Source organism: Numenius arquata, chromosome 3 (assembly GCF_964106895.1).
Source record: "Numenius arquata chromosome 3, bNumArq3.hap1.1, whole genome shotgun sequence".
NCBI lineage: Eukaryota > Metazoa > Chordata > Aves > Charadriiformes > Scolopacidae > Numenius > Numenius arquata.
The window spans coordinates 25,692,069-25,719,225 of record NC_133578.1 but is presented as its reverse complement, the minus strand read 5'-3'; the positions used below and the strand labels follow the sequence as shown (position 1 = coordinate 25,719,225).

The 27,157-nt window shown below is 40.6% G+C and overlaps 1 protein-coding gene across 4 annotated transcripts; it reads left to right on the top strand.

Annotated features, from left to right (window-relative positions):
- Positions 1 to 1,845: 1,845 nt before the first annotated feature.
- Positions 1,846 to 27,157, top strand: NFE2L2 (NFE2 like bZIP transcription factor 2). 4 transcript variants are annotated; one of them, XM_074145057.1, is made up of 5 exons: positions 1,846 to 2,016; positions 21,281 to 21,550; positions 21,715 to 21,810; positions 22,467 to 22,646; positions 24,613 to 27,157. In XM_074145057.1, the coding sequence occupies exons 1-5, from the start codon at positions 1,987 to 1,989 to the stop codon at positions 25,819 to 25,821; spliced, it is 1,785 nt and encodes a 594-aa protein (XP_074001158.1). In that variant the 5' UTR covers positions 1,846 to 1,986; the 3' UTR covers positions 25,822 to 27,157. The 4 variants fall into 4 exon arrangements, with proteins under 4 accessions (XP_074001158.1, XP_074001160.1, XP_074001162.1 ...); XM_074145059.1 differs by lacking the exon at positions 1,846 to 2,016 and adding an exon at positions 2,257 to 2,487; XM_074145061.1 differs by lacking the exon at positions 1,846 to 2,016 and having other exon boundaries at positions 21,284 to 21,550; positions 21,724 to 21,810; positions 22,488 to 22,646.

Sequence of the window (27,157 nt, the reverse complement as noted above, 5' to 3'; positions counted from 1 at the left end):
TCAAAAGCTTTGGTACTTAATAAAAGCATCATTTGCAAGAAGCTGGCAGCAGCTGTACTCAGAAGTTTTTTAACTTACGACAGCCCACTTCTGTTTTTCCAGAGTCTCCAGCCGAGCCCTTTCAGCTGGATTCAGTTAGGTTCACTTTTAGACCACAGAATGAAGTGGTACTACAAAAGTAATACACAGGAATATACTTAAAATTTTGCTGCTGATTCTCCATTGCAAATGATTGACTGTTGCCATGCATTCTACCTCCACGGATTTGAAGCTGTAGCATCATAAGAGCTCCTTCAATTTAGCTAGTCCATTCAGTGATGGAGCACATGTTCTGCTTAGAGCTCCATAATATGTTTAGTGGCTCTATGGATGTGTTTTAAGTAAACCTTCATTGTAAGGCAAGTGCTCCCACTGTATATAGTACAGTTATCAAACTTGCATATAATAACTCTCCTTAGATTACAGCTTCTTCTTCCTCCAAAGGGATATGTCGATTTCATGTAATTACAGCAAGCAATATCTTTGGTAGACAACCACCTGCACCATGATGGTGCAAAGAATTTTTCAAATTATTAGATTTATCAAATCTATACACGTGCTATTTTTTAATTTATAAAGTCACACTCTTGTACCTTGTTGGGCAAACACGAAAATGAGATCTTCACACCAGCCCTGTTTAAATTGCAAGGTGCACTAACACAGCTGGATGGTTGTGAACAGCCAAAGCAGGCCCAGTGCACCAGTCAGGGAGCGGCTACAGCAGCAGGCTGGCTGCAAGCCACAGAGCTAAATAAGCACCTGCAAAAGAATAGTTAGATCTTCTGTTATGGCTAGTAAGCGTCTCCTAATTCCATGCTATTTGGTTATATTAGATCATTGAAAGTAGCCTCAAAAATGGGCCCAAAGGGGTGACCAAAGGATCATTTTAAAGGTCCATATTGTCATATACTGTCAGCCAGGCTACAAACAGAACAGCAGTGGTCGAACCCTTTTCCAAGCCGTACTCAGCGCACTGAATTAACTACTTGACTGCTACTTGAATTTCCAAGTGGAATTCAGCGTGCTCTCCGGTTAACGTCATTTACCAAATAATGACAAGTGATTTAAGATAAGACACTCCAATAATTTGCTAACTATGGCACAGGGGTAGGGACCCAGGCCTGTGGCCCATCTGCTCTACAGCATTCCCTCCTACTTTGGGCTCTCCTGGGCCATGTGCTCGCTGTTACAGCTGAAGAACACGCTGTGTTGTCAGACACGTATTAAACAGTTGGAGAAGTCAAAGCGCTGACAAAAAGTTACTAAGACAAGTGACATTACTGCTATTGGGGGGGGACAGGACCTCGTCTGAAGGTATAAATTCCATGCAGTTTTTCTGTACCGAACCCCAAATCTCCTTATCTTCGTTTTGGCTGGTTTGGCAGTTTGGGCACTCGTTTGGCGTTCTCCCGCCTGGCAGCGGGCAGTGGGCGTACCGGTGGCTCTGCCAGGCTGTGACCGTGTCGCCCGCCTTTCCCTCCCCGCAGTGCCCATCCACCGCGGCTCTCCGCCCGGTTTTGCCGTCACCTCCATCTTTCCTGCACCGGTGCTGGGCTCACCGCGTGAATATGCGATTCACGGATACACACGCAGACAGGCAGCGGGGAGGGGTGCGGGGAGCACCGGCGCCGGCCCGGTGCGGCCGGACCAAGACGCGGCCCACCGTTACCGGGGCCAGGGCGGGGGGCAGCGGAAGCCCCGGGGGCGGGCGAGGTTCCCGGCACGGCCGCCGCCGCCGCCGCTGCCGGGAAAGGAGCCGCCTCCGCGCGCTCCCGCAGCCGCTGAGTGGCTGGACGGCGGCGGGGCGGAGCGCGGGAGCGGCCGCCGGCCCGGCCCGAGCCGGGCCGCCTCCCGTCCCCAAACAGCGCCTGAGCGAGCGGGCAGGCGGTACCGGGCCAGCCGCCACCGCGCCGTACCGGCCTCCCCGCGTCCCCCGGGCCCCGCGCCATGGAGATCGAGCTGCCCCCCGCCGCCCAGGTGAGAGCGCGGCCCGGCGGGAGGGGCCGGGGGCGATGGCAGCCCCCGGTGTCCCCCCACTAGGGCCCGGCCCGGCCCGGTGGGGTGTCCGGGCGAGGGGCGGGGCGGGCGGTCACGAGGCCGGCGGAGCACGTGGCGCCGCCCCGCCCCTGCCAAGGCGCTGAGTCACGGTGGGGGCGGTGCTGCTGAGGCCCCCGCAGCCCCCCCCCCGGCTCTGCTCTGCCGCTGGCGGGGGGGGCCGGGCCGGTGGCGGAGAGGTCAGTCAAGGCCTCCAGGAGCCGCCTTGGCGGCAGCTGCCCGCTGTGGGGGCAGGAGGTCGGAGGAGCCGGGGAGGGTGAGGGGGCCGAAGCCGGCCCCTGAGGGAGCGGCTGGAGAGGTGCCCTCCGCCGCCGCCGGAGGGGCTGCCCGCGCCGGGCGCAGCCTCGCATCGCTGCCCCCGGCGTGCCCGTGGGCCTCTCGCTCCTTACTCGGGTGAGTTACCGCAGGTTTCCTTCGGTCGTAGCAGGGCTGCCCGTCGCAGCTGCCCCGCCGGGGCCCTGGCCCCAGGCGGGCCGGGCCAAGCAGGAGCTGTTGCACAATCATGCACTTCCCTGGGGCGGTTTTGGGTCTGGCGCAGCCTCTCACACGCAGCCCGAGGAGCCTGAACCGGGATGAACCCGGCCTGGGCCCGGGCGGCTGTCGCCGGGGTGCGCCTCCAGCACCTCCGCCGGCTGGAAAGGCCTCTGGAGGGGTCTGAGCCAGGGCCCTGCTCTGGGGTTTTGACCCCGCCGGAGGTTAGGTCTCGGTTGGTGGTCTCCTCTGAGACCAATCTCTTGGAGGCTGAGGGGCGTTTGGATGCGTTTGTGTTTCGCGCTCTTGTGCTACGGAAGCTCTTCTCCAAGAGCCTGGGGAAGTTCAGTGCTTTTGGATTGCAAGCTAGTTGCACAAGAGTGGGGTGAATAACTGAAAACGTAACCGAGCTCCATTTTAAATTTATATAATCGCTACATGTTTATCTCGGGCTTTTAGATGGAAAACATACCTTTATCAACCAACTACTAGGTTTAAAGAAGTAATACTTGAAACTTCATCTGGAGCTGTTTTAATTCTTTTAATGCTACAAGTCTATGACTCAAGGGTTTTGAGGCTCTTTCAGTGTATGTCAGTACAATATATGCTATGTAATAGAGTTTATTTTTAACATTGTCTATCCATCCTTTAGGATATATAAGTGCGTACTTCCTACAGGTAACATCTCTTTAACAGTGTTGGTTATAGCTTTTTCTGTTCATTGAATGTTGTTGCTTTTCTATCTTAGGCCACTCATGGCTTTGCCTGGCCTGTCTGTTTTTCTAGCCCTGGGTGATGGGTCTGTGACCTCCATCTTGCCTATTCAGTTTCTTGGAAGATACTCCAACAAAAATCAGGCTCTTGGCCCCATGCTACATAAACACCGTGTGAATTTCTTCTTGCCTGTAGTATCTAGCTGTGGCACTTTTGCTCTCATTTCTGAGAGAATCTGGACAGACTAATTCCTGTGTACCTGCTTTTGTACTTTTTTGTCCAGTCTGCTGTGACTTCTCAGCCAGTAAACCTAGCTTTTGTTACATGTTTCCCTACTTTGTCAAAGCCTCTCTACCAAGCCACCTGTCACAATTTTCCTGTCTGAGCTCAACAGCTGCTGGTTTCCTCTCTTGCAGAGCTAGCCTGAAAAGACGCTGCGTTTTTCACATAGTAGATGATTACGATCTTTGACATATAGTTTTAAATGTATTTATTAAATGGCAAATTCAAATACCTGTTCCCATAAAGTGTTCCCTCAAAATGAGAGACGGGGAACACTGTCTTCATTTAGCCCCTTGGAACTGTAAGCCAGTGGATAGGAAGGGTATGCAGTTGTGCAAATACAGTACAAGCTCTTAGTCTTTTGTGTGCCTGGTAGCAATTGTCAGGGCAGTAAAGGTGAATGTGAAGGACTGGCATTCATCTAGCTCCTCAACCAGAATGTAGAATCAACGCTTTCTGCTACATACTTCTGTGGGAGTTAGAAGTGCCATTGCCTGCATTATCCTTGAAAAAAGTGTTCCTTTGTTGTACTTCTCTGCCTGGAAATAGGATGCACCTCTGTACGCAGAGGTGAAATGGAATGTTGCCTTTTACACACAGACATCAAAAGACCTAAGAGGAAAGAATGCAATGGAACAAATGTCAAGATGTTTCAAATCACGCTTGTGAAAGCATGATATTCTCATAGTAGCTGTTCTCTCCTTCAGTAAATTTGAAGTTATTGAAATGGTTGCTTGTAACCTTGTAAAACAGCTCAACAGCCTCATCAGTTATTAAATTTTGAGCCGCGCAACAAGAAGACAGCAAAAAGAATTCACTTTCCAACACAAAGAATAAAGCTGTGGGTTTTCAGTCAGAGTGAAGTAAGACCAACTGTAACAATTGGCAAAGCCAAGTAAGCAAATAATTGAGTGCCTGTGTGAGTGTATCTGTTAGGGTTTTTCTACCTAGAGAACTGCCCTTTAGAGTCTCTAGCTCAATTAGTGTGATCTCTTCAATCTAAAGGGCTTTAACGAGGAATTACATGTACTTTTTTATGACATGGTGCATTAAATTGTCAAGTGAATGGGTTTATTTTTTGTTCCCTAATGACCTATCACTTCCACATGAGGTAGATTCTGCAGGCAAAGACAAACAAGTGCATCGCTCAGGCCTGGCAACAAATCTTATTTTAGAGTTGGTTGGGTGTTTTGCTTTGGGGTTTTTCGTTTCTTGATAATGCAGTTTAATAACCCTTTCGAATAGGAATATCTGAGCAAGATATCTGTAGAAATATCTATGTATGCAGATAAATTTCAATATAAGAAAACATCCACATTTCTGAATATAATGTTATTTACTAAAATTATGGACAAGTTTGGAGGAAGTAGATGAGAGATTGTCACAAGCTCTGTCTTAAGTAAAAATGTATCTTTTGACCCTCTCAGTTCTTCTGTGCTCACCTTGATATCAGGCTTCACTGATAGAGCTTTCTTTCCGTCAAAACTCACAAAAGAATATCTTTCAGTTAAGCTAGTGGTAGATGTAACGCAAAGTAGTATGTTTACCTGAAATACATGGAGATTAATAGGAACTGACCCTGTCAATCCCTTCAGAACAGCTAATTGGATATTATTGTTATTGTTGTAAATATCCATCATATGAACACTGTTCTGTAGTTTGTCTTTAAAATGTGCTAAGAATTTACAGTTATATTGGAAATTGATGGCAGTGCAATAAGTTAATTGCCTCTGAAAAATCTGACTTGAAGAAGTTTGTGGTTAGGACTCAAAGTTGGGGAAGAGTGTGGCGTTGAAAGTTTGTTGGGAAATATTTGAAAGAGACCAAACTGGAACAAAAAAGCACATTCAGTGTAAGCAGAGGACAGCTGGATGATCTTGTGTGCTTTAAAGAACTTGAGACATTTTTACAGCACTGTGTGGGTGGTTAGGGAGGTTTGTGTACACTTCCCAGTAATGTTCATGGGCGAGAATAAATTTTGGCACTCTATCCCTTATTTTTTTTCCTCTTTTTTTTTAATTGAAAAATAGAGATGGTATAATACTTATCCCGAATAAGAAAGGAGCAGTTGATGTATAATCCTGAAAGACAAGGATATTGTTAAAAATGTGTCAGATTATTATATCTTGTATTGCACCTGAATACCCTTTTGATTTGGTTTCTTTTCCTCAAGTTCTGTATCTTAAATTTGCAAAGCAGAAAAATATCTGTTTGATATGTATTGCTACCTTTGTGATCCTGACTGAAATGAATGTAGCAATAGTATGTTGAATATATTTATTTCGTTAGAGAGATCTCGGATACCTTTGTGGAATATGCTGGGCTTTGTGAGATGACACTAAAAATGGAAGGAGCCAAGTGAAATATTCATTCATTTACTTTCGCAGTGAAAACAATTCATACTATTTTTTAATGTAATTTTTCCTATATTGTTGTAAATTTTTTTTTTTTATATTTGGTCCTTCAATAGAACCAACAAACCCCAGAACAGCAAAAGCTCTCAGAGTCTGTCATGGAAAAATCTTTGGAAACTTAAGGAGAGAATATAGAAAGTTCAGATGATGAGCACAAATGACACCAACTGTGCCCAGGCCTGTAACACTGGATGTGTGCTTCACTGGAAAGAAGGAATTTGTTTGATTTTTGTATCTAGAATACTGCTTCTTTCCTTTTCCCCCCATTTGAAATTATAAAGATAAGCTTTAAAATGACAAACTTTAAAATGACTAAACCATTCACTAAAGTTAGGCCAGTTTGTGAAAGTGTAGTGTATTTGCAATGATGGTGTTGGCTGAGGCTAGTGCAGTACAAGTCCAGGCAGTAACCTGTTGGCATGAATTAAATATTAATCCCCTGCTGCTGTGCTTGAATTGCAGCCAGCGAAAAGTCCTCCAAAGTCTCCAGGTTAATCACCTAGTTAAAGTTTGTTTTGGCCTCCATCTCATTCCAACCCTAAGTAACCTATTATTTTAATAGAGCACATTCCTAGAGAACTTGAAAGGGTTTGAAGTCTGTTCAGTGTTCTGATACAGCATATTATACTGAAGTTGGACTTTGTGCCACGGAGTTCAGTTTTAGGTGAAGGGAAAAGAATACAACGCGTTGGCTAGATTATGGGGTTTTTTTTTCAGTAATAATCTAGTTTAACTGGTTTTAGAAACACTTAATCTGCTACCTGTGCAAGTCTTTCTGCATAGACCAATGAGAAGTCAGGTAGGAGGGGTTGGAAGTCATGATTTTGAATTCATGTTATCCAAAGATGACTGGTATACAGGGAACTGAACTCCTGCTCAGGATTGCTCAACACTAATAGTTTTATGGCGTATTTGTTTTATTAAGGTAAACAATTAAACCAGCCAGTAAGCAATGAAAGCCAGCAATGCTATCTGTGGTGTATAAAACTGCTTTAAACCAGGGAAGGCTTATCTGAAACAGATACCGGCAAATACATTTCAAGTAAAGATAGGCATTGTGTACTTTTATCTTTCCTACCCCGTAACTGCTTTCTATACAGGAAAAGCAAAGCTAGTGACAGTCACGTATTAATTGGCAGTAACAAGAAGTTAATTATCTTATAGCACTTAAGTTTTTCTAAAGTATAAGAACAGTATTGCTCCTTTGTGCAGCACAGCACTGAAGCAAGCACAGGGACAGCTCTGTCTCAGGATTTCTTTGTTTTGGTGATTTTTAGATATGTATTTCTTAATATTTCTTTACCACCTTTTAAAATAAGGAAATGAAAAAATACATTACGCAGCAGAGTATCTTGTTATAATATTAGTTTTACCATGTTCTACCTTGACATGCATAGCCCAACAGTGCCTGTTTCAAATAAAAGCAGTCTCTCAGAACCATGCATTGAAATTAAATATTAATTTGCATAACCAAGCAGTCTTTAACAACATCAAATAAAGATAAAAATGTTTAATTATCTGACTTCTTTGGAGAAGAGGATTTGTCTTCATCTTATGAAGCATCTTCTGTTTTCTGTCATTAGCCGTTTGAATTCTTGGTAAAATATGTGTTCGGTTTTCTTTAACTGCCACATTGATTTTCTGATGTTACGTGTTCGTACGTGGGATTTGTGTTTGGTTCTTAATTTCTACTTTAACGCTCACTTTAGAGAATTAATTCAAGTGTTTTGATGTGTTGATCGTGGTGATGATGGAAAGCCAATAGGAGTTAGTAAGAGTGTTAATAACTCATTGTTTTACCAGTGGAGTATAACCACTGCTCACTGGTATATTACTAATCCCGAGCACAAGTACTAATTGGCAAGACTGTAGTAGAATGGGTATAGCTTAAAAATAATACGGGGGTGCAATTTATATACTACAGATCTGCTTGAAGTTTTTTATTATGTCAGTTTACGTTTCTGATTTTGGCCTGATAAGCTGCAGTTTTTATACAGGGAAGAAGGAATATAAAATAGTGTTTATTTTTAGCTAAGTTACTTTGAAGATGCTGTAAATTACTATTAATATTCCCTATCTTTACAGTTTAGTTTAACTGTTTCAAGAAATGTGTTTTTGTTGCTGTTGCAGTACTGAGGGAGTTGAGACCACCCAACCTTGTACTTGTTTTGCAGTCTTAAGACTTTTAGTCCAACTTCTGCAGTATTATTATGACCAATGCAATTAAAGGAACTTTCTTTTCCTTTCTCTTCTCTTTTTTAAGTTTGATGTTGCAGCAACAACTTATGTAAGACTAGTTTGAAACCATCTCTTTCAAACCTTTTAAGGAAGTATCTTCTGTATGACTATGAAACATAAAGATATCAACTTTTCCCTCCTTACCCCCACCTCTGTCTTGCAGTTTCAAAGTTTTATTGCTGTTTGCTGTATTGGTTTTACATGCTGTCTCTTGTAAGTATAAGAAAACCCACTCCTGGAGACTGCTTGCAAAACAAAGTTTGCATACTTTAGAAATTGACTCAGAAGGAGCTTGGTTGATAGCCTGTCTTTAAGAAGAGGCTTGTTTTATGATTAAGAGTGTGCCTATTTGCTGTGTTTGAAATTAATGCCAACTAAATGTTGAAGTGGTGAATTTTCTAGAGCTGAATTATGTGAAAAGTTGCTGTGACTTCGATTTGCTTCCTGCTCAGGGTATCACCACTGTTTGGCCATAAAGAGCTATGATAGAAAAATCCGGGGCGGGGGGGTTGTATGTTTGAACCCTTGTGGTAAAATTAGTACCTCACTACTTACTGCTATAATTAGAGCGGAGCTATTCCTGTGCCGCTTGGGCTGTTGGAAGATCCCCATTCAGAATTCCCAGGCAGCACGTGGTCGATGCAGGTCTGCCACTGAGAGTCCTGCCTGCTCCCATGTAAGATGGCCGGTATTTCTGTCTGCTCCACAGCTGGCATTTCTGGTTTGTGCCGCCTGGGCGCTTGATCATTTCTTCTTTCTGTCTTCAGGAACTGTTTGAGTTATGTACTATTGGGTAAGACAGCTGAATTTTGTCTTAAGACAGGGTATTTCCAGTTGGATTGTGTGTCATCATGTGACCAGATGACATGTTCCGTGCTCAGCTGGGTAATAAAGTGATGGGCAAAAGAGGGTGGCAGGGGTGGGCGGCTGGGTGGGCAGCTCTGAAGGTTGGTGCAGCTCAGCTCAGATGGGTAACAATTTTTCAGAACGTTCGTGGCTGGAAGAAGAATATGGAGGCTTTAGTGACAGAGGTCATCTGAGACATGTCAATGGGAGTATTCTACCCCAGCTTGATACACTAACACTTGTCTTTGCTGGTATCGCAGTAGTAGTGACTCATATGTATGCATTATGCAAGTAATATACTCATTAAGTGTCCTTGGAACAAGCGTACTATAGACCCTGTTGCAATCTTCTGTGAATTATTTGACACGAGATGTGTGGATGTATGTTCTGTTATATAACATTGCACTTCTTTTTGCCTGCTGTGTATTGGTCTTGAGCAGATCTGTGTCAGCTGAGGAATTTCTGGAAGATAGTCCCACTGATATTTGTGGAATAAATCAGACAAACCTGCACAGACTTTTGAAACAAGTATGTTTTAAGATACCTAGGGATGAAAATGGAAGTACTTCAGTAACAAAAAGGGTGCTATTAAAATAGTGTAATATGATAAAACAGAACTTATATTTGAAACTAAGTCATAACTTCTGACAGCTGGTCTTCCAAATTATTTAAATTGAATTCTTGGGCTGTGTAAATGCACATCATGTTTAGATGCCTCACTGCTGTGCGTGCTATAACAGAGAGAATTACAGTACGGTGCCTTCTGATATTGTGCTTTCTAATTTGGTTTTAGTATTTGAACCAACCAGTATAAATTGTTGTGAATCAGGGGAATGTTGTAGTTCTGTGGAACGTTTTCCAGCTTGATTTGTGATCCTTTATCATCTGCCACAACAGGCATCTATTCTGCACCTACCATTGTCAGGAATCCCTGCTCAGCTGATAACCAGTGTGAACATCTCTAGACATCTCTCATCTCTTGAAGTTTCTTTTTGCTGACAGAATGAAGAACGGAAGCCACTTAAATAATGAAACTGTTAATAGAGTGCTTTAAATTATTCTGAAAAAAAAATTATCTGTTACTCAGGTCAGACCCATAGAATTATTTTAAATTCAAAATGAAGCTTGACATGAGAGTTTTTGAAAAATTGTGTGTATATGTGGCAGAGATAATGAACAAGGTCTTATAAAATCCAAGTAGTAATGACAGAATTAATAATTGACAGCTGACACAGTGAGTATTGATTTACCCTAACAAGATCTCTATCTCTCGTTGTCTGAATTAACTGTGTGCTATAGAGAAGTTCTAGAATCTTGCCATTTTTACTGATGATTTGCTATAATATGATTACTTTTTTCCCAAGTGAGGCATAAGGAAGTGTTTTGATAAAAGGTAGAAAACTGTTTAAGATCCAAACCTGACACTTTCTTTGTATTCCATATTTTCTTATTTTACAAGTGATCATCAACAAATTAATTCTAATTACATTTGGAAAGCAATCAAATCTCTGTAATCTACTAGAAAAATCAGCTGTAAATGCTGATCTTAGAAATGGTCTGCTAAATATAGTGTACTGTAAAGTATTTGCAATCTGGATAGCCTCTCCCCCCAATATTTAATGCTTGTCAACCATATTAACATGCCTGGAGTGTATTTGCTGCTTATGGATGGAAGAGATATATTGATGTGTTTATTATTTGTGGCAAACAGTCTTGTTTTGGCCGTCACAGGTGCTGATAGAGTGTGTGAGGGGACACGTGTCAGGGATTGGCCTGTACCTTGATTTCTCAGGTACGTCTAGCCGTGTAATCAGAAGGCTGAAAGAGGTATCCCTGTGATAAGCAGGTGTACAGGCTGTGAGCCTCCTGTGTGCTCCAGTGGGACAGGCGTGGAAGCCCCAAGGAAAGCGGTGGGCAGAGGAGGCACTTGATTTGGATGGAAGGACACAATTTCGGATAGTTGAGTTTTGGGGGTTTTGTTGTTCTTTTCAGGATATCGAGAATAGCTGTTTTCATATAATTTGGTAAGAGGTATAAAACCATTTATCTACTGTAGTTCATGCCCTGGAAGGTGAATTAGCTCCTTTTGCTTTCAGAATTTATAAATTGAGTACTACGCAGAACTTTAAAAAGTGGGGACTGGATTGCATGACACAGAAACAAAACTTTAGTTTTGCACACAATGTTGTTCAGTTCCTCGGTGGATTTACCCTTTTTAAGCAAAAGCTGTTGTGTACAAAACCATTAATTGGCATGGGGATGCCTGACATGGTGACCCTTCTTGAACTTTTTGATTTCGTTGTTTAACTTTGCAGGACCTTCAAGAGCTTCCTGAAACCTTTGTGAAAGTTGATTGCTTTTTGCTCAGAAATATATGAATTACAGGTGCTTAAGGAAGTTAGTAAAATCTATCCTTGCCTTATTCTATGGAAAAGCAACTCTTATCATGTATCTTGGAGGAAAAGCTATACAAACTCCTTTCATTCAAAGTAAATACAGATTTCTATGATGTTTCATGTAAATTTCTTTGGTGTTTTTTCCCTTGTAGAAACTAAACAACCTTTCCAAGTGTATTTAAAGTTGAACACTCAAAACCCCCCCCCCCAAAAAAAAAACAAACCAAAACAAAAAAACCCACAAAAAACCAAAACCCAACACTTGGCCCTGCTTATTTATTCAAAACTGCACTGACACTGAATTCCCAGCAGTATCTGTATAAATCATGTATGTGAAAAGTACACATTAATTGCAAGGCTCTGGTCCACGAAGGTGTTTGACACCTGTGCCCCACAGACTGCGGTGGGAGGTAGGCACCTACGTACTCTGCCAGACATAGGCTGATGTATATAGAACATGTCACAGCTGGCCACCTCTGGAGCAAGCTGTATTCCCTGCAATGTAACCATATTCTCAAGCTTTTAGTCTTAAGATAGTATTTCTGGGCTGATGAGGTGGTTTTGTGGTAGGTTCTCTGGGATAGAAGGCTTACCCTTTCTTCGTCAACTCGGCTTAGAAGCGTGGAAGAATTTCCTTGATATGGCCTTAAGGAGTAGATGTCTGTGTTACCGAAGGAGGGCTGATGGATGTGTGCTGGCAGTACAGTTAGTGAACCTCACGGCTTTCTAACCCACACAGATAATTCCTGTTGCTGGTAATTGTAGCTTGGCCCATGAACAACAACAACAAACAAGTTGCTTGTGAGATCAGTGAAGTGAAACTTGGTGAGACATGCTGCTTGATGTATTGGAGCACGCTGTTTCCACAGCCGGGCTGTACTGCAGCTGTAATGACCTGTCTGGTGCCTGTCCCCATAGCTTGCCCAGCCATCAGCAAAGTGACAACTAAACATGAGGGCTTTACAGGAAGATCCCAGTGCAGTGAAAATGTGTAGTACAAGAAAGATTCTAAATAATCTCAGAGAATATTTTGACTCGCAAACATGCTGTTTTCATGTTTGGTTGGAAACAAGCTTTTCCGAAAAGTGTATAATCCTGGTGAAGTCAAAATAGTGGCTTATAGGTTTTAACCCAAGGTTAATAGAACCTAGTAAGTATGGTATTGTAGTTTTGTTAGGTTCTTTTCTCTGTTTCTATGCTCATCTCTTCTTGCTTCCTGATTTGTTTCATTGGACATAAGAGCATGCTATAATTTGACTGGATCTTGTTTCACAGATGACTGAGCCATTATTATAAACAAATCCTCTTGTAGATAAACTAACGAGTAGCCTGTGGCAATGTCCGCACACAGTACATGCCTGGCTGGGTACAGCAGGATAGCTTGAAGATTATCATTTAACAGGTAATTGTTTTCCAAGTACTGTAGATTCAATACATAAAATGAATTGTTTTTCTGTTGTTAAAAGAACAGCAGTATTTTCAGATGCTGTGTATTTTTTATATTATTGGTTTACATGTAGTGTAAGGAATTATTTTTTTTTTTATGATGTATAAATGCCAGGGCTTTTTATGATGCAATTTTGACTTGGGAGGAAAAAAACCCAAACACAAATAAAGCCATTAGGATTAGCTTTTCCTGAAATGAAGACGACTTCTGTCTGAGATGTCTGCTATTTGAATACCTTTCAAAATGGAGTTGGGTGGTGCAGTACATGGTGATGAGACAACAGCTAGAAAGTCAGCTACAAGAGAATTGCTTAGTTTACTTGCTGGGGCAACACAGCAGAGTTTTGTTGATGTATCAAACATGTAAAAACAAATAGCCTAATCCACTCTTTTATAAAACAATCTTGTATTTTTGCCAGCCTCCCAATTTCATTATGGAACTTGTGTAATAGATTGTAACTTGAATACATATTAACTTTGTGTGCTTGTTGACTTAATCATTTTGTAATGCTGCTCATGCAAGATAGAGTAAGGAAGTAGCAAGTAAATAGATACGTTAAGCTGAAAGAGGGATTCAGAACTCCAGTAGAAGGGACAACGCTTTTCATGCCAGCCAAATACACTGTGGAAAAGTGAAATTTAGATAAACACAATATAATTAAGACCGAAAAAGGGAAGAACAGAACCCATCTAACTGAAACAGCAAAGCTCTGAAAACATGTAAGATTCATTGCTTTAGATACTGATGTTCCAGGAAGCACTCTGGGATGTCAAGAGATTTAGCACTAAATTTGAAGAAGCAGGATGACACCCATGACCATTTTTGGCTTGTGCTTAGCCGGGGTAGTGCTTGTAAATATGGGCATAGTTAAATTTATTCAAGAAACGTTCGTCATCATCAGCTCACAACACCAGACCCCACTCTGTCTTTTCCTTTAGGCTAAGGCAGAAATAGGGGAATTTGGAGCATATACAACGCATGACAGACCTGGCCATTGATATTAGAGAGTAACTTCTGAAAAATTGGGCATTGTACAAAGAAAATAAACACCAATGTCAGATTTAAGCAAATGAGACAGTGGACTTGGGCTTTTTTTTTTTTTTTTCCCTGTTTTTTTATTTTTTTTCCAAAGGATGCTGAGGCAGGATCGGTCCTGGGACCATTTAACCCCTGGAAACCACATATGCTATATTAAACACTATTTTAAAGCTATCTTATAAAATATGTATTGATAAAATGATTTAGAAAAAACACAGCTAATTCTGGAGCATCTGAGATGGAGCACAAAAAAATAATCTGTCAAAAGATCTGCAGCACTGAGCAAGAATACCATGATCTGTTGTACCAGAAATGGTGACCTCAAGGCAGACCAAATGTGGTGGGAAAAGGATATATACATGTATTTCTGACTCCAGAGATTAATGAGCCAGAGAGGAGAACGTTGCTCCTGCTGCTGTGCCCCAGGCTGGAAGGGAGTGCTGTGAGGCGCTCACACACGTTCAGTGTTTTAAGGAGGGGCAGGGAGGTGGGGATTGATTGATTTTGCAGAAAAAGAGAAAACTTGTCAAAGTGAAGTAGTAAACTGTTCTTTACGTTCTTCCTTTTCCTTTCTTAGCTGTCTTTCTGATGAGGGTTTTTTCTCTACCTGCTGTGGTCTTGCTGTACTGGTAGCATTAAGATTTTACAGCTTTTGCAGTTGGAATGAAGTTAGTACATTAACGACCATAAACAGCCTACCTCAGCTATTCTTTATTACAGTTACATTCTTGCTCCTGTCTTTTCACTACTACCAGAGAATATATGAGGTATATGTATTTCCCTGGCAGTTTGAAAAGCTTGCTTGCCATAGGATGTATCATATGGGAAAACCATCATGTTGGGAGCTGTACAGACCTTACAGTCATAGCCTTTGTTGATACCATTTCTGGAAGATGACGCTTCAGGTGAAATATCAGTCATGCGTTTCTCAGAGGAGTTATTTCTGGAGTGAGGGTTGGGGGAGTGGGTGGTTAGTGTCCAGACTTGCACTTATAGGGGAAGACTGTCCTTCCAGCCAGCCAGAGCCTCCTCCTGTCTTTGTCAGAATAATGCCCAGACGTGGCTTGTAGTGAAACTGTCTTAAGAATGCTAAACCATCCAGCCAAGGAGTTTTTCAGCTGATCTAGTTTATAAGAGTAGATCCTGACAATTTGGCATTTATTATGAGAGCCTGCTGGAATACAGTGGGAGGTACAGTCTGAAATATGAGATGTATGTTAGGAGAAAACAGAGGCTAATCGCTTCTAGCTAATGAAATATTGAGACACAAGGTCGGCATTTTTCAACAGGCTTATTTGTATAGACATAGAGTGGACATTCTCTTGCAACATCAGTTCTTTAAAGCTATGGCTATCCAACCCTTTCAGAGTCCTTTTCCAGGTAAGTTAGTCTACCAGGGCTTGCAGAGGGTTTGCTGACCAAGATAGCAGTTATCCAAAGACTGTTTCAGGCCAGGAATAGCAAATGGGCATCAAGAGGCAGAAGCAGGCTGGTTTAGTGTCAGTCCAGTCACACAGGCAGTAAGTGGCACAGGTATGAAAGACGGGGGAGGGGGGAAGAAATCCCCCTCACATCCACCCAAGCTCCCTGTTTCCTCCTAGATTGCCTGGGAGGTCTTGGTGAAGAGTATGGGACAACAGCTCCACAGGGCAGTCAGGGATTTGACCTTGTGCATTCACAAGTCACAGGTTCCTGTCACAAGGGTTTGCTTGACAGCTGTCTGTTCTGTCACATTTCCAAATCCTAAATGCAGACATCTAAAGTTGGTATTGTACCCCTCTGCCCTCCAGCATAAATAGCTTCTGCCATTCCCTTTTCCCTATTCTTCTCATAAGGGCTGCTGCTCATTCAAATTTTTCATGTCCTCACTGTCCCTTCCACATTCTTAAATTACCTTCTTCAATTTCCAGTTGTAAGGGATTGAAAATTGCAGGTCAGCTTTCAAAACTCAATTGTTTTTTAAAAAGTTATGGTGTTGAGCTAACTTTATCTGCTTTCTGTGCTTTCTCTTAAGCATGAGGCTTACGTGTCCAGGATTTTTTTCTGTAATTATGAGTTGTAATTAAATAAGTAGCTTACCTTGAAAAAGATTTCAAAAACAAACCACTAGTTATGGTGATTTCGGAGATCATATGAAAACAGCAAATGATTTTTAAATAATTCTTAAAACCTACTTGAGCAAAATCACTTTCTCCTGAGGATAATGAGCAGAAAACATTGAGGAAGGCATTCAGCTCTTGCTGCCGCTGCCTGTGCTTTTCTGAAGTGGTGAGATGCTTCCAGCTCCTCCTCTTGCACTTGCTTTATTACTTGATCCCCTCCCTTTCATTCTTGCCTTGGAGCATCTCAGGTCCTTGATCCTCACTTCCCACACGTTTTTGGTTTTTTAATACAGCAAAAATTTAAGGTTCTTTTTTTTTTCATTCCTTTCACTTTCTGGAAAACAAATAGGAATTGGGGATACTTTGCTATCTCTTTTTCTGTGGGTAAGCTGTAGGAGTGTTTTCCTGCTGCTTGTGGGGTCCCAGTCTGAGCTCTCTGCTGCATGCAATATCTGTCGATTCTGTTGCTCTTTTATTTACTCCTGCTGGCATGTGAAGTCTTCTCTCTTCTTGGAGTTAGGTGCTAACAGATACTGGGAAAGAAAAACAAATCCTTGTCTAGTGAGAGATTCTGCTAGTATTATCCCAATTTATGTTGCAAAAGGCACAACTGTAAGAAGTAAATGTGCAAAACCCACAATGTGCTCTGTATTAATAAGGGGATGGCTAGTAACGGGTTGAAAGTGCTGAGATACCAGATTGTTTCTCTCCTGACACTTGAGCCGCTGGATGTTTCCACTTTACTAATGCTACCTGTAAGTGGCTTATATTCCAAACAAAACCAAAACCAGTCAGTAAACCAAACAAGGAAAAAATGAAAGATTAGCATTTTGTTTAAAGCACAAAAGTGAGTCTGCGAAAATAACATGAAAACAGGGTCTTTTGCTTTTGTTTACCCTACTGCAAATATGTTTGCTTAGGAGCAATAAGAGTTAATTGTCAAACTTTACAATGTAGTTGGAGATTTTCGCATACAATGTATAACAGACTCTGCCCAGATGGCAAATGCTGATATGTAAATCTAAAACATGAAAATTTCCATTGGGAGCCAGATGGTGGCTTAATGTGAATTGTTTAACATTTATGTTTATCTTATTAAAAGTGCCTTTATATGTCCAAACTAAGCTATCAATGTGGTTGGAAGAGCATATCACTAAATGAACAAAAAATAAAATAAAATCAAACACCGAGTACAAAGCACCTCCTGCTTATGTGGATCATGGAAAAGCAAAGCATCCTTATCTGTTGAGAGAAGTTCTTTCTCTGTCTACAGAATTGTGAAGAAAATATTAGAAATAAAATCAAATCAGTGTTTGTCTGCTTGGGAGAAACATTAAAATCATGTTACGTTCCCAGAAAGTACAATGGTGGTACACATTAAATACCTTAATGTACTTCCTCTCAAAATAGGCGTTGGTGTTGAGGGGGAAGGAGCTGAGCTCTGGACAGGGAAAACATTGCTGCTGTCCCCTCCCAGGCGCAGGTCCTTCCTCCTGCAGGGCAGGCCTGGCTCTTCCCCCACCGCCAAAACCATCGTTTCCTCTGATGCAATTCAAGAAATTGCACAACGGAGGAAAGAACAAACGGGCGCTTGTGGAGTCCGTCACATGAGGGACCGCTGGCGCCTTTACAGTAAATCAGTCTGACATTAAGGGAAGTGGCTAGCGTGGCTCCGGAGGGCAGCAAGGAGCCCGGGGTCAGATGAATCTTTCACAGGGCTCTCAGGGCACGTGCTCCAGTTAGAATGCGAACCTGTGCTCGCTTGTCCCTCCACACGAATCTTTCTGAGACCAGCACATCACGTTAAGGCATCTAAAAATCAGAGGGTAGCTATTGCACAAGAAAGAACTAAAATACCTTTTAATAAGTTTAGTTAAACGCTCCAGGCATCAAATACACGGTTATTTTTGGTGATGCTTTCACAGTGGAAGGGGGAAAGATGCTTCAGTAATAAACCTGAAATAGAATGCCTGCCTGTGTCTCTGGGTACCTCTGTGTATGTGTGTGATAGTGTTCAACAAGGCAGAGAAAAAGAGGAAGGCTGTGGGGAGGCTGAAGGAACAAAATTGCAAAATATTTGATATTTGCTTTAGACTGCAATTTTAAATTTATTTTTTTTTTAGTTCTTTGCTATCACCTTGTGCTGGGGGTTGTGATTCACTCCTTACTAAATCACTGGTCGCTGTTGACTCCATTAACTTTGACTTGAGGCTTTGGACTAATGCCCAGAATTAATATATTTTATATTTTTTTTCTTGAAAAGGGCAATATTACTAAAAGTATTGACTGAAATTCTAGATAAGTGTTAAATGACAGGTTAATATTTAAATCAGTGTGCTGTTTGATGATGTTACATATTAGCATATTGAACAGAAGAACACTTCCCCCATGCAAACCATTAATGTGAAGAGTAATTACTTGAAATGTTATTTGACGTTAAGGCTAATATTGCTGTATAGAACTTTTCAAATTGAAAATAGAAGGGCTCATTTCCAACCATATGGTAATAATTAAAAAACTAAAAAAAAAAAAATGCACTCTTTTGGTTTTAAGTGCTACAAATGCAACAGGTAAATAAAATTAAGAAAAAGGTGCTCCTGACAAGCATCTCTCTCCAGAGTAGAGCTCAACAGCATTTCACAAAGCTCAGCCCTTTGCCAGATATGAGATACTGGGCTAAATATGGTCCCTTGAAAAATGGTGACAGGAGCCAAACAATGCTGTCATACTTCTCAAACAACAGCCCAAATTCCTGAAAACTGTGCGAGCGTATTCATTCAAAAAATAATCCTGCTGGCTGAACTGATTGCTGCACACAGGCAGAGGTGGTGGGGTACAGCCACAGGCTTTTTTTTTTGGCCAGCTGGTGTCTTTGGAGGTCTCTCATCCCACAAACGAAGCAGCACCCAAAGCTACTTATTTTGGTAACAAATGTAGCCAGTAGCATGGGTGAAAGTTTTAATAGCTGCACGTTAAGTTTTTGCACTAGGGCTACGTGGTTTTTCTTCTTAAGGAAATCATATTATGCCTTCTTTACCTCTTCTTGTGATCACTTTTGTTTTTGTGATTTAAACTGAAACTGAGCACCAGTTCTGCTATTTTTGTGTTGTAGTCTGTTGCAACTTGGAGAGGAAAACAGCTCTGTTAATTCACAGCCTCGTGAATTATACACACACAGAGACAAAAATCTTTTGAGTCCCATTTTTAATGGTGCCTTGTAAATGAATAATTCAGAAGTGAGCCCTAAAATCCAGATCCTGCAGTTTTATCCAGAACATATTGCAAATGCTCTGAGACTAGGAAACAGTTTCGAATCTGCTGCAGACAGAGACAGTGAGCAGCTGGTAAACTACTGGCCCTTAATGAAGCTATACCATATTGCAATATCTCCAATTACTGCAGAACTTAATTAGTTCGTTTTACCCTGCCAATCTGCAGAGACCAAACATTGTCCTGGGCAGCCACTGTAATTATTTCAGCTTCTTCATTGCTGGCCTTAAAGCTGAGTTTGGTCTCTCCCAGCAAGGTATATTAAATATCTTAGATTTGGGAATGCCTGCGTTGTGTTACACATAAATATTTTGTGGAACTGCCTGGTTTTAGAGAAAAGTGCTTTTTTTAGTAACTGGTAGAAATAATTCATGCAATGTGTAAATATGAGTGTTAATGGTACAGCGTTTTTAACGAAGAAAAGAGAATACTGAATTGGTTAGTTCTCACGTGGACTTGCCCTAAAGCTCTTTGCTGTAACTGTTGTACAGAAGTGATGGTTTTGAATGGCAACATGACTGGGTGTTCAGGTTACTTTGCTTCTCTATTTGCAAATAGTCTTTAGAGATAAAGGAATGTTTTAATGTGATATGATGGCAAAATAAATGTATCTTGGGTGTAGAACTGCTAACTGAATGAGTAAAGTTCTGTTTAAATGAAATGTAGTGTCCAGTATATGATTTGTAGCGTGCCAGCCTGATGAGAATGCCCAACTCTGAACATTATTTTTGAACGTTATTATTTTGCTGCTAAAGGGGAATTTTAAGAATAATGAAGCATGCAATAAAATCAAAACTCCCAGGCACCAGAAAGAAATTGTTGGCATTTACCCATCTGACAAATGCGGCTACTAAGTATTAAAATTCTGTATCAGCTGACATCCAAATTAATGATTTTTGAGTGTTAGGTTTTCTTCACAGAAGAAAATAGTCTAAACTTCAGCCCTTAAAAATACTGAATATTTGAACAAAAAAAATTCAAAACAATCCACTAATCCCCCCTCCCAAAAACACACTTTATGCAATAAATTAAAAGAAATTGTAGCCAAATCAAATAATATTAACTGGGTGGTTTTCCCTAAATAGCAGAGTTTAATTTGTCTTCTGAAACACTACAGGCGCAAGAGGCAGCTTATTTCTAAGAACTTTAGGTCATTGTTAGCTGTCTGATAATGATTGACTCTGATGAGCCAGAGGCCAACTGATTACCAAAATTTGACACCTATTGACCTCTAGTTTATACTCAGCTGCCCCCAAACCAACTGCACTTAGAACATCATCTTAGACTAAGCTTTAAATTAAAACTTTTAAATAATTGGGTTTGGTGTTACAATGATGCTGTGTCACTTGGTGATTTTGAAACCAGGTTATCCTCCGACCCTGAAGCCCCGTTCTGCAGATCTTTAAGATTAATGCTTAATACCAGGATGGAACATAAATATTTTAAAATACATTTTCCAGTATGGCTATTATAGCTACTTCAGACAGCGCCATCATGTTTTTAGTCAGCTTTTACAGTTCTATAAGGTTATACTGAAAAAAAAATTTACATGGGCAAACTTCAATTTCTTTCCATTTATTTTCAATTTCTTTTTTCTCTTCAATTTTCTTCTAAAAATGACTTTACTGTGACATAATTCATTCTATGGCTTCAAGTTTTCTATGAGCTAGTTTAGGAAAGAAGAACGTATTTATTTTCTGGCTAGTTCATGTATTACCTTACCAATTGTAACAAATTACTTGGTTTCTATGAGCCTGCGTGTGGGCCACAGCAACCAAACCATCAGTTCACACGCTTCAGAGAGGTCGTATAGAGCCATGTTTTATTTAGATAATTTTGTAGGATTAAGTGAGTAAGCTTCAGTTACACGAGTCTGCCTGTTTAATACAGAACTTAAGAGCTTTGCTATTGTTCTAAACCAGTTTTGCTGGGGAGGACGCTTGCTTAAAAAAAGCATTTCTATTACAGGACATGAACTTGATTGACATCCTTTGGAGGCAAGATATAGACCTTGGGGCAAGGCGTGAAGTTTTTGATTTTAGTCAACGACAGAAGGAGTATGAACTCGAGAAACAGAAGAAACTTGAAAAGGAAAGACAAGAGCAGCTCCAAAAAGAGCAGGAGAAAGCCTTGCTGGCTCAGCTGGAGTTAGATGAAGAGACAGGTGAATTTGTTCCTGTTCAGACAGCTCAGCGCATTGAGTCAGAAAATACTGAGCCACCAATAGATTTTTCACAGGTAAATTCTCATATGTGTTTGTGAGTGCGTTTAAACCATTTTCCTTTCACAGGAAGACATAATGTTGGTGGTTACCTAAAATGAATTTGCATTTGTTGCTGTAATGGAAGATTCTTCAGTTATTCAAAGATGCAGTAACATTTTTTCATAACTTTCCTATTTAGACCACACAGACTTCAAAACCAGAAGCAGAGGCCTTGTCCTTTGATGACTGCATGCAGCTCTTGGCAGAAGCATTCCCATTTATAGATGACAATGAGGTAAAAATGCTCAACAGAGCGCTTTCACGGGTGGTCTTCTAAGGGGTCAGTCTTGTGTCTTCTCTTACTAAGATTTGTCTTCACCAATATAATAGTTTGTGATATGACTTGAGTTTTGTCCCCAGGCTGACTCCAACTGGAATAAAGCAGTGTACTAGGGCTGTGTCCAGAGGGACTGGAGTTGTGCTCTTGCGTTCCTTCTGCTTACTGAATCCTGCAGCCAGGATTCAGCGTACGATGCCAGCTGATGGCAGCTGTTCCAGTTGCTGCAAATAACGGTAGTGGCCTTCCTGGGTTTGCTACAGTGAGCTTAGTGCAGCTCCCTGGAGTTAGTGCATTTGAATTGCTTTAGTTCCATTGCAGACCCAGACTACTTGATGTGTAAAGATTTCTAGCTTTTTTTTTTTTTTTCCTATTTCGTTCCTTAATATGAAAACTTCTTTAATGGGAATATTTTTGTAGTATTCCATTATTTACAACAAATGTTTTTGTTAAAAAATACCTGTCTGTCCTGCAGAAATGGTAGAACACCAAAAACGAGAATTTTGCTTTGGAAAATTGGGGGGGTTTGGGTGGTGGTTTTTTATGTGGATTTTTTTGTTGTTATTGTTGGTTTGATTTTTTTTTTTTAATTTATTTTTTTAAAAACACTCCAGGCTTCTTCAGCTGCATTTCAGTCACTGGTTCCTGCTCAGATTGATAGCAACCCAGTCTTCATTTCCTCTGATCAAAGTCAACCACCTGAATCACCTCTTCTAGTTCCACTTACCGATGCAGAGAATATGCAGAACATAGAGCAAGTTTGGGAAGAATTATTGTCCCTTCCGGAGCTACAGGTAAAGCTTCAGTATGATAATCATGATATTGGTATACAATTAGTATGATAGCATGATATTTTGGAAGAGTATGGTATTTCGGAGAATGAAGTGCAAGAGCATCTTGACAGATGGCGATTATGACTGTAGGATGTCTGTAACTCAATATGAGCTTTAATCTTTTAAAAATAATATTGAAAAACATGTAGGAGGAAAGAAATCAGTTGTTTATCAGAAGGCCTTCATAAAACACAATCTGTCTTCCCAACCAGAACTTCCCCATGTTTAGCAAATCATTGTTTGCCTCTGTGCAACTTCTTACAGCATGATCATGGTTGAAATTTCAGCTGCTTAAAAATGGGCGCTTCTGAATTATGGGTCTGCAACAGGAATTATTTCCACCAGCATTATTGTAAACTTTTTTTTTTGCTGTGCCTAAGTAGATTGTGTCAATCACTTATGATTACTTTTGTATTCAACTTTTATCTAAGGAAAGGGTTTTATAAAGGTGGTAATAGAACATATATTTAGATACATAGAAGAGTCAGCTATATGTAACTTGTTTATATATATTCAGTAAGAACAGTAAGAACTAATTATGTAATGTGCATGAACTGAATATTTCAAAGGAACATAACTTTGCTATAGTACTAAATTGTGCATTACAGAGGACATCTATTTAGATTTGACTATAAAATTGAGTAAATCTGTTTTCATATATATTAGTGTAGAACGTTGTCATGCTTCAGCATGATGCTGCTCTGCTCTATGCTGTTAACATAAGAGATGAATGCTCAGTGGAATGCCTGTAAATCTGAATCGTTTTTTTAAAAAAAAGTGTTTGCAGGAACTGCGTTTTTCCTCCCACTCTACTTTTCCCCTTTGTTTTTCTGTATTTTTCAAAATTTTCCTAGTTTCCTAATCTTTACTGCTGTGGCAGTCTCCACATAAGTAACAAGGGCAATTGGCTGTGGAAGAGGCAGCATTGATGCTGAAAGTAAATTAAGAAACCAAACCAAAGTTATCTATTGCAGTAATTCTGAATAGTAACTGAATAATCTTCTGAAAGAAGTGAGATAATTACATTGCCTTTTTGAATTATGTTTGAAGAAAAAGGAAAAAAAAAAAAAGCTCTCATTCAAACCCTTAGCTTAAGCCTTAAACGATCTCTGGTTAAATAATCAGTGTGTGATCCCTTCTTTAAAAGAAACAGAATCATTCTGGTAATTGCCTGGTTCTTTGGGGACAGCAGGCACACTTATTTCAGCTTCAGTTAAGAAACTGCCACCCCCTTGGAAAGAACATTGGTCTTGTAACCAATGAAAGCCCATCAACGTAATAGTCTTTGCTCGCACTGATGTTCACCAGCTTAACTAAAAGTACATGGGGTGAGTTAACATTTGCAAGGCTCCGTGTTAGTGTTCTTTTTACTTCACTGAGGATTACATTTCTCTGCACTGAACAGCTGCTTCGTTCGTTCAGTAAATCCTAAAAGAATCTTGTTTCCTGAGGAAATCTACCACATAACATGAAATTGAGTGCTAAATGTAATTGTGTGCTAGTAATGCTCATTAGGTCTCATTCAGTAATTTCATGTTTACTGTACTTATGCCATTCCTAGCAGTGGTGCTTGTGAGCAGCTCAGACCTGGCAGCTCCAGGATCCCCACTAGCAATTCAGCAGAGCAGGAGGGCTCCATGCAGCATCGGAGTGTGCTGGAATTGGCATCCTGCTCCGAGTCTGAGAGGCTCTGCTGTCTGAACCTAAATCGCTTTCTCCAGAACGAGTTGCTTATACTCTGCTTCTTCCTAGATTGCATCTCTGTAGTAAAAGTGTGTTGTAGCCATGTAGATTACAGCATTGTTGCAATACCCGTTTTATGTGCATGTTAATTGCTAAAATATTTAATGTTTGTGGGTTATAGAAAATGGTTTTATCATCAGTTGGTGATGTGTTGCTCAACTTCTCTCTTACGTTTCCCATGTAGTGTCTAAACATTGAAAATGATAACCTGGCTGAGGTAAGCACAATCACAAGCCCTGAAACCAAGCCAACAGAGCTGCACAACAGCTATAATTACTACAGCTCATTACCCATCATGAGAAAAGATGTTAACTGCAGTCCAGATTTCCTGGATAGTATCGAGGGCCCCTTTTCCAGCATTTTGCCACCAGAAGACACCAGCCAGCTGAGTGTGAACTCTTTAAATGACACGTCCCCTTCAAACTCTGATTTCTGTGAGGATTTTTATACCGCGTTTATTGATACAAAGGCGAACGGTGACGCAGCAACGACAAACACTATCAGTCAATCACTCGCGGAAATTCTAAGTGAACCTATTGATCTTTCTGATTTCTCACTGTGCAAAGCTTTTAATGGCAACCACTCAGGAACCGTACCAGAATGTAATGATTCCGACTCTGGTATTTCATTGAATGCAAATTCTAGCGTAGCGTCGCCTGAACACTCTGTTGAATCGTCTGCCTATGGAGATAAGACTTTTGGTTGTAGCGATTCTGAAATGGAAGACGTGGATAGTGCTCCTGGAAGTGTGCCGCAGAGCAACGCCAGCGTGTACTCACTGCAATTCCAGGATCAAGTGTTTTCTTCCATGGGGCCAAGCACTCAAACGCCCAGTTTGCAGTGTATAAACACACCAAAGAAAGAACCCCCTCCCAGTCCAGGCCACCCCAAAGCTCCGTTCACGAAAGATAAACCTTCAAGCCGCCTTGAAGCTCATCTCACAAGAGATGAGCAAAGAGCAAAAGCTCTGCAGATCCCTTTTCCTGTCGAAAAAATCATCAATCTCCCTGTTGATGACTTCAACGAAATGATGTCTAAGGAGCAGTTCAGTGAAGCCCAGCTTGCACTTATTCGAGATATACGCAGGAGAGGCAAGAACAAAGTGGCTGCTCAAAACTGCCGTAAACGAAAACTGGAAAATATAGTGGAACTGGAGCAAGACTTGAGTAACCTGAAAGACGAGAAAGAGAAATTGCTGAAGGAAAAAGGCGAGCATGACAAAAGCCTTCGTCAAATGAAAAAGCAACTAACCACCTTATACCTTGAGGTCTTCAGCATGCTACGTGACGAAGATGGGAAGTGTTACTCTCCCAGTGAATATTCACTGCAGCAAACTAGGGATGGCAACGTCTTTCTTGTTCCTAAAAGCAGGAAGTCAGAGACTAAACTTTGAAGGGCAGCACAGCTGGCTACTGTTCTCCAAGTTACTATTTTTGTATTGTTATCCTGATAGTTTTCACTGTGAGGTGGAATGCAGAATTAGGTAATATTTTTTCAAGTAATTCTATGCAATGATAATTTCCAAGTTGATAATTAGTTTATGGAAGATGCAAGTTTAAAACTAATAGTGGAGTGCAGACAGATGTATGCAAAATTTGTAATCTTACTTTTATAACAGACTCTTTCTTCTTATAGCACCACTTTGACTAGTTTCCATATACATGTAAATATTCAAAGATACCATATTTATATACTGTTCCTATCTCTTGTTATATTCATAGATTTATTTGATATATATATAAAAAATGATTTTAGCCTTCTAAATATAATTTCTTGCAAGACAAACAGTACGGCTTCTGATACTTTTTTTATAAATATGCAATAATGTTTGTTTCTCATTTTTCTTACACATTTATACTTGCTTTATATTTAATATATGATTAATTTAGTATAAAAGTTGTTTGATTTTGATTTATCAGTTCATTAAACTTTTTTTTTTAACTCTACTTCATACATATTTATTTCCCTATAGAAGGGAAATCCTGACTAGTTTTCCAAGGCTAAGTCTTCATGTAACAAATATGCTTAATAACCAGAGATGTGTCCCCCAGCATTGTCAGCATTGCTCAGGCTTCCTTCAGCATAATTTTAACTGCTATTTGGAAGGATTGTGTAACAAATTAAGTTTCAAGTCTATGCTAAGTTTACATAACTTCTGGTTTGCTCTTTGAACACTACTTAAATTCATGATGAAACCTTTCTTCCAAAAGCCTTTAAAATCTGTTCAGACAGGCATTGTCAGCATTATGTGTTTTTCCAACTAAAAATTGTTTTAGAAACACACTGTGTCTCTGGCTCCCATCAGGAAGCAGCGTTCGTCACTGTGATTACTTTGGAGCCAATTAGAAAAGGCACACACGTACTGCCAAGCAGCTGCACTGTTTGGAACCTGTGCTCAATTAACTGAAGAACGTGTGGTGTTTAAATTATGATTTATAAGAGAATAAAAATTGGGCAAACGAATAGCATTGTTTTGTTTACCCTTCTCAAAGGGACTCTGTACTTGATCATTATGGACTTTTTGAATACAGAAAATGCATAATTTTTAATTTGAAATACACACTGATCTGAACAATAAACACTGCATCATCTTCCCTCTGAAACTTGTAAAGGCATGTTTAATCTCAAATGTTTTTTCTGCCACTGGTGCTCTATATCATTTTAGGATTATTTTGTCTATTACAACATTGTGCATAACTTCATTTAGTATAATAAACACCGAGTTGTTT

Excerpts from the sequence above, each read along its gene's own strand:
- NFE2L2 (XM_074145057.1), top strand. The coding sequence starts at position 1,987 with ATGGAGATCGAGCTGCCCCCCGCCGCCCAG. Across the intron at positions 2,017-21,280 it reads AGCTGCCCCCCGCCGCCCAG|GACATGAACTTGATTGACAT; the intron begins GTGAGAGCGCGG and ends TTTCTATTACAG. Across the intron at positions 22,647-24,612 it reads TGTCCCTTCCGGAGCTACAG|TGTCTAAACATTGAAAATGA; the intron begins GTAAAGCTTCAG and ends TTTCCCATGTAG.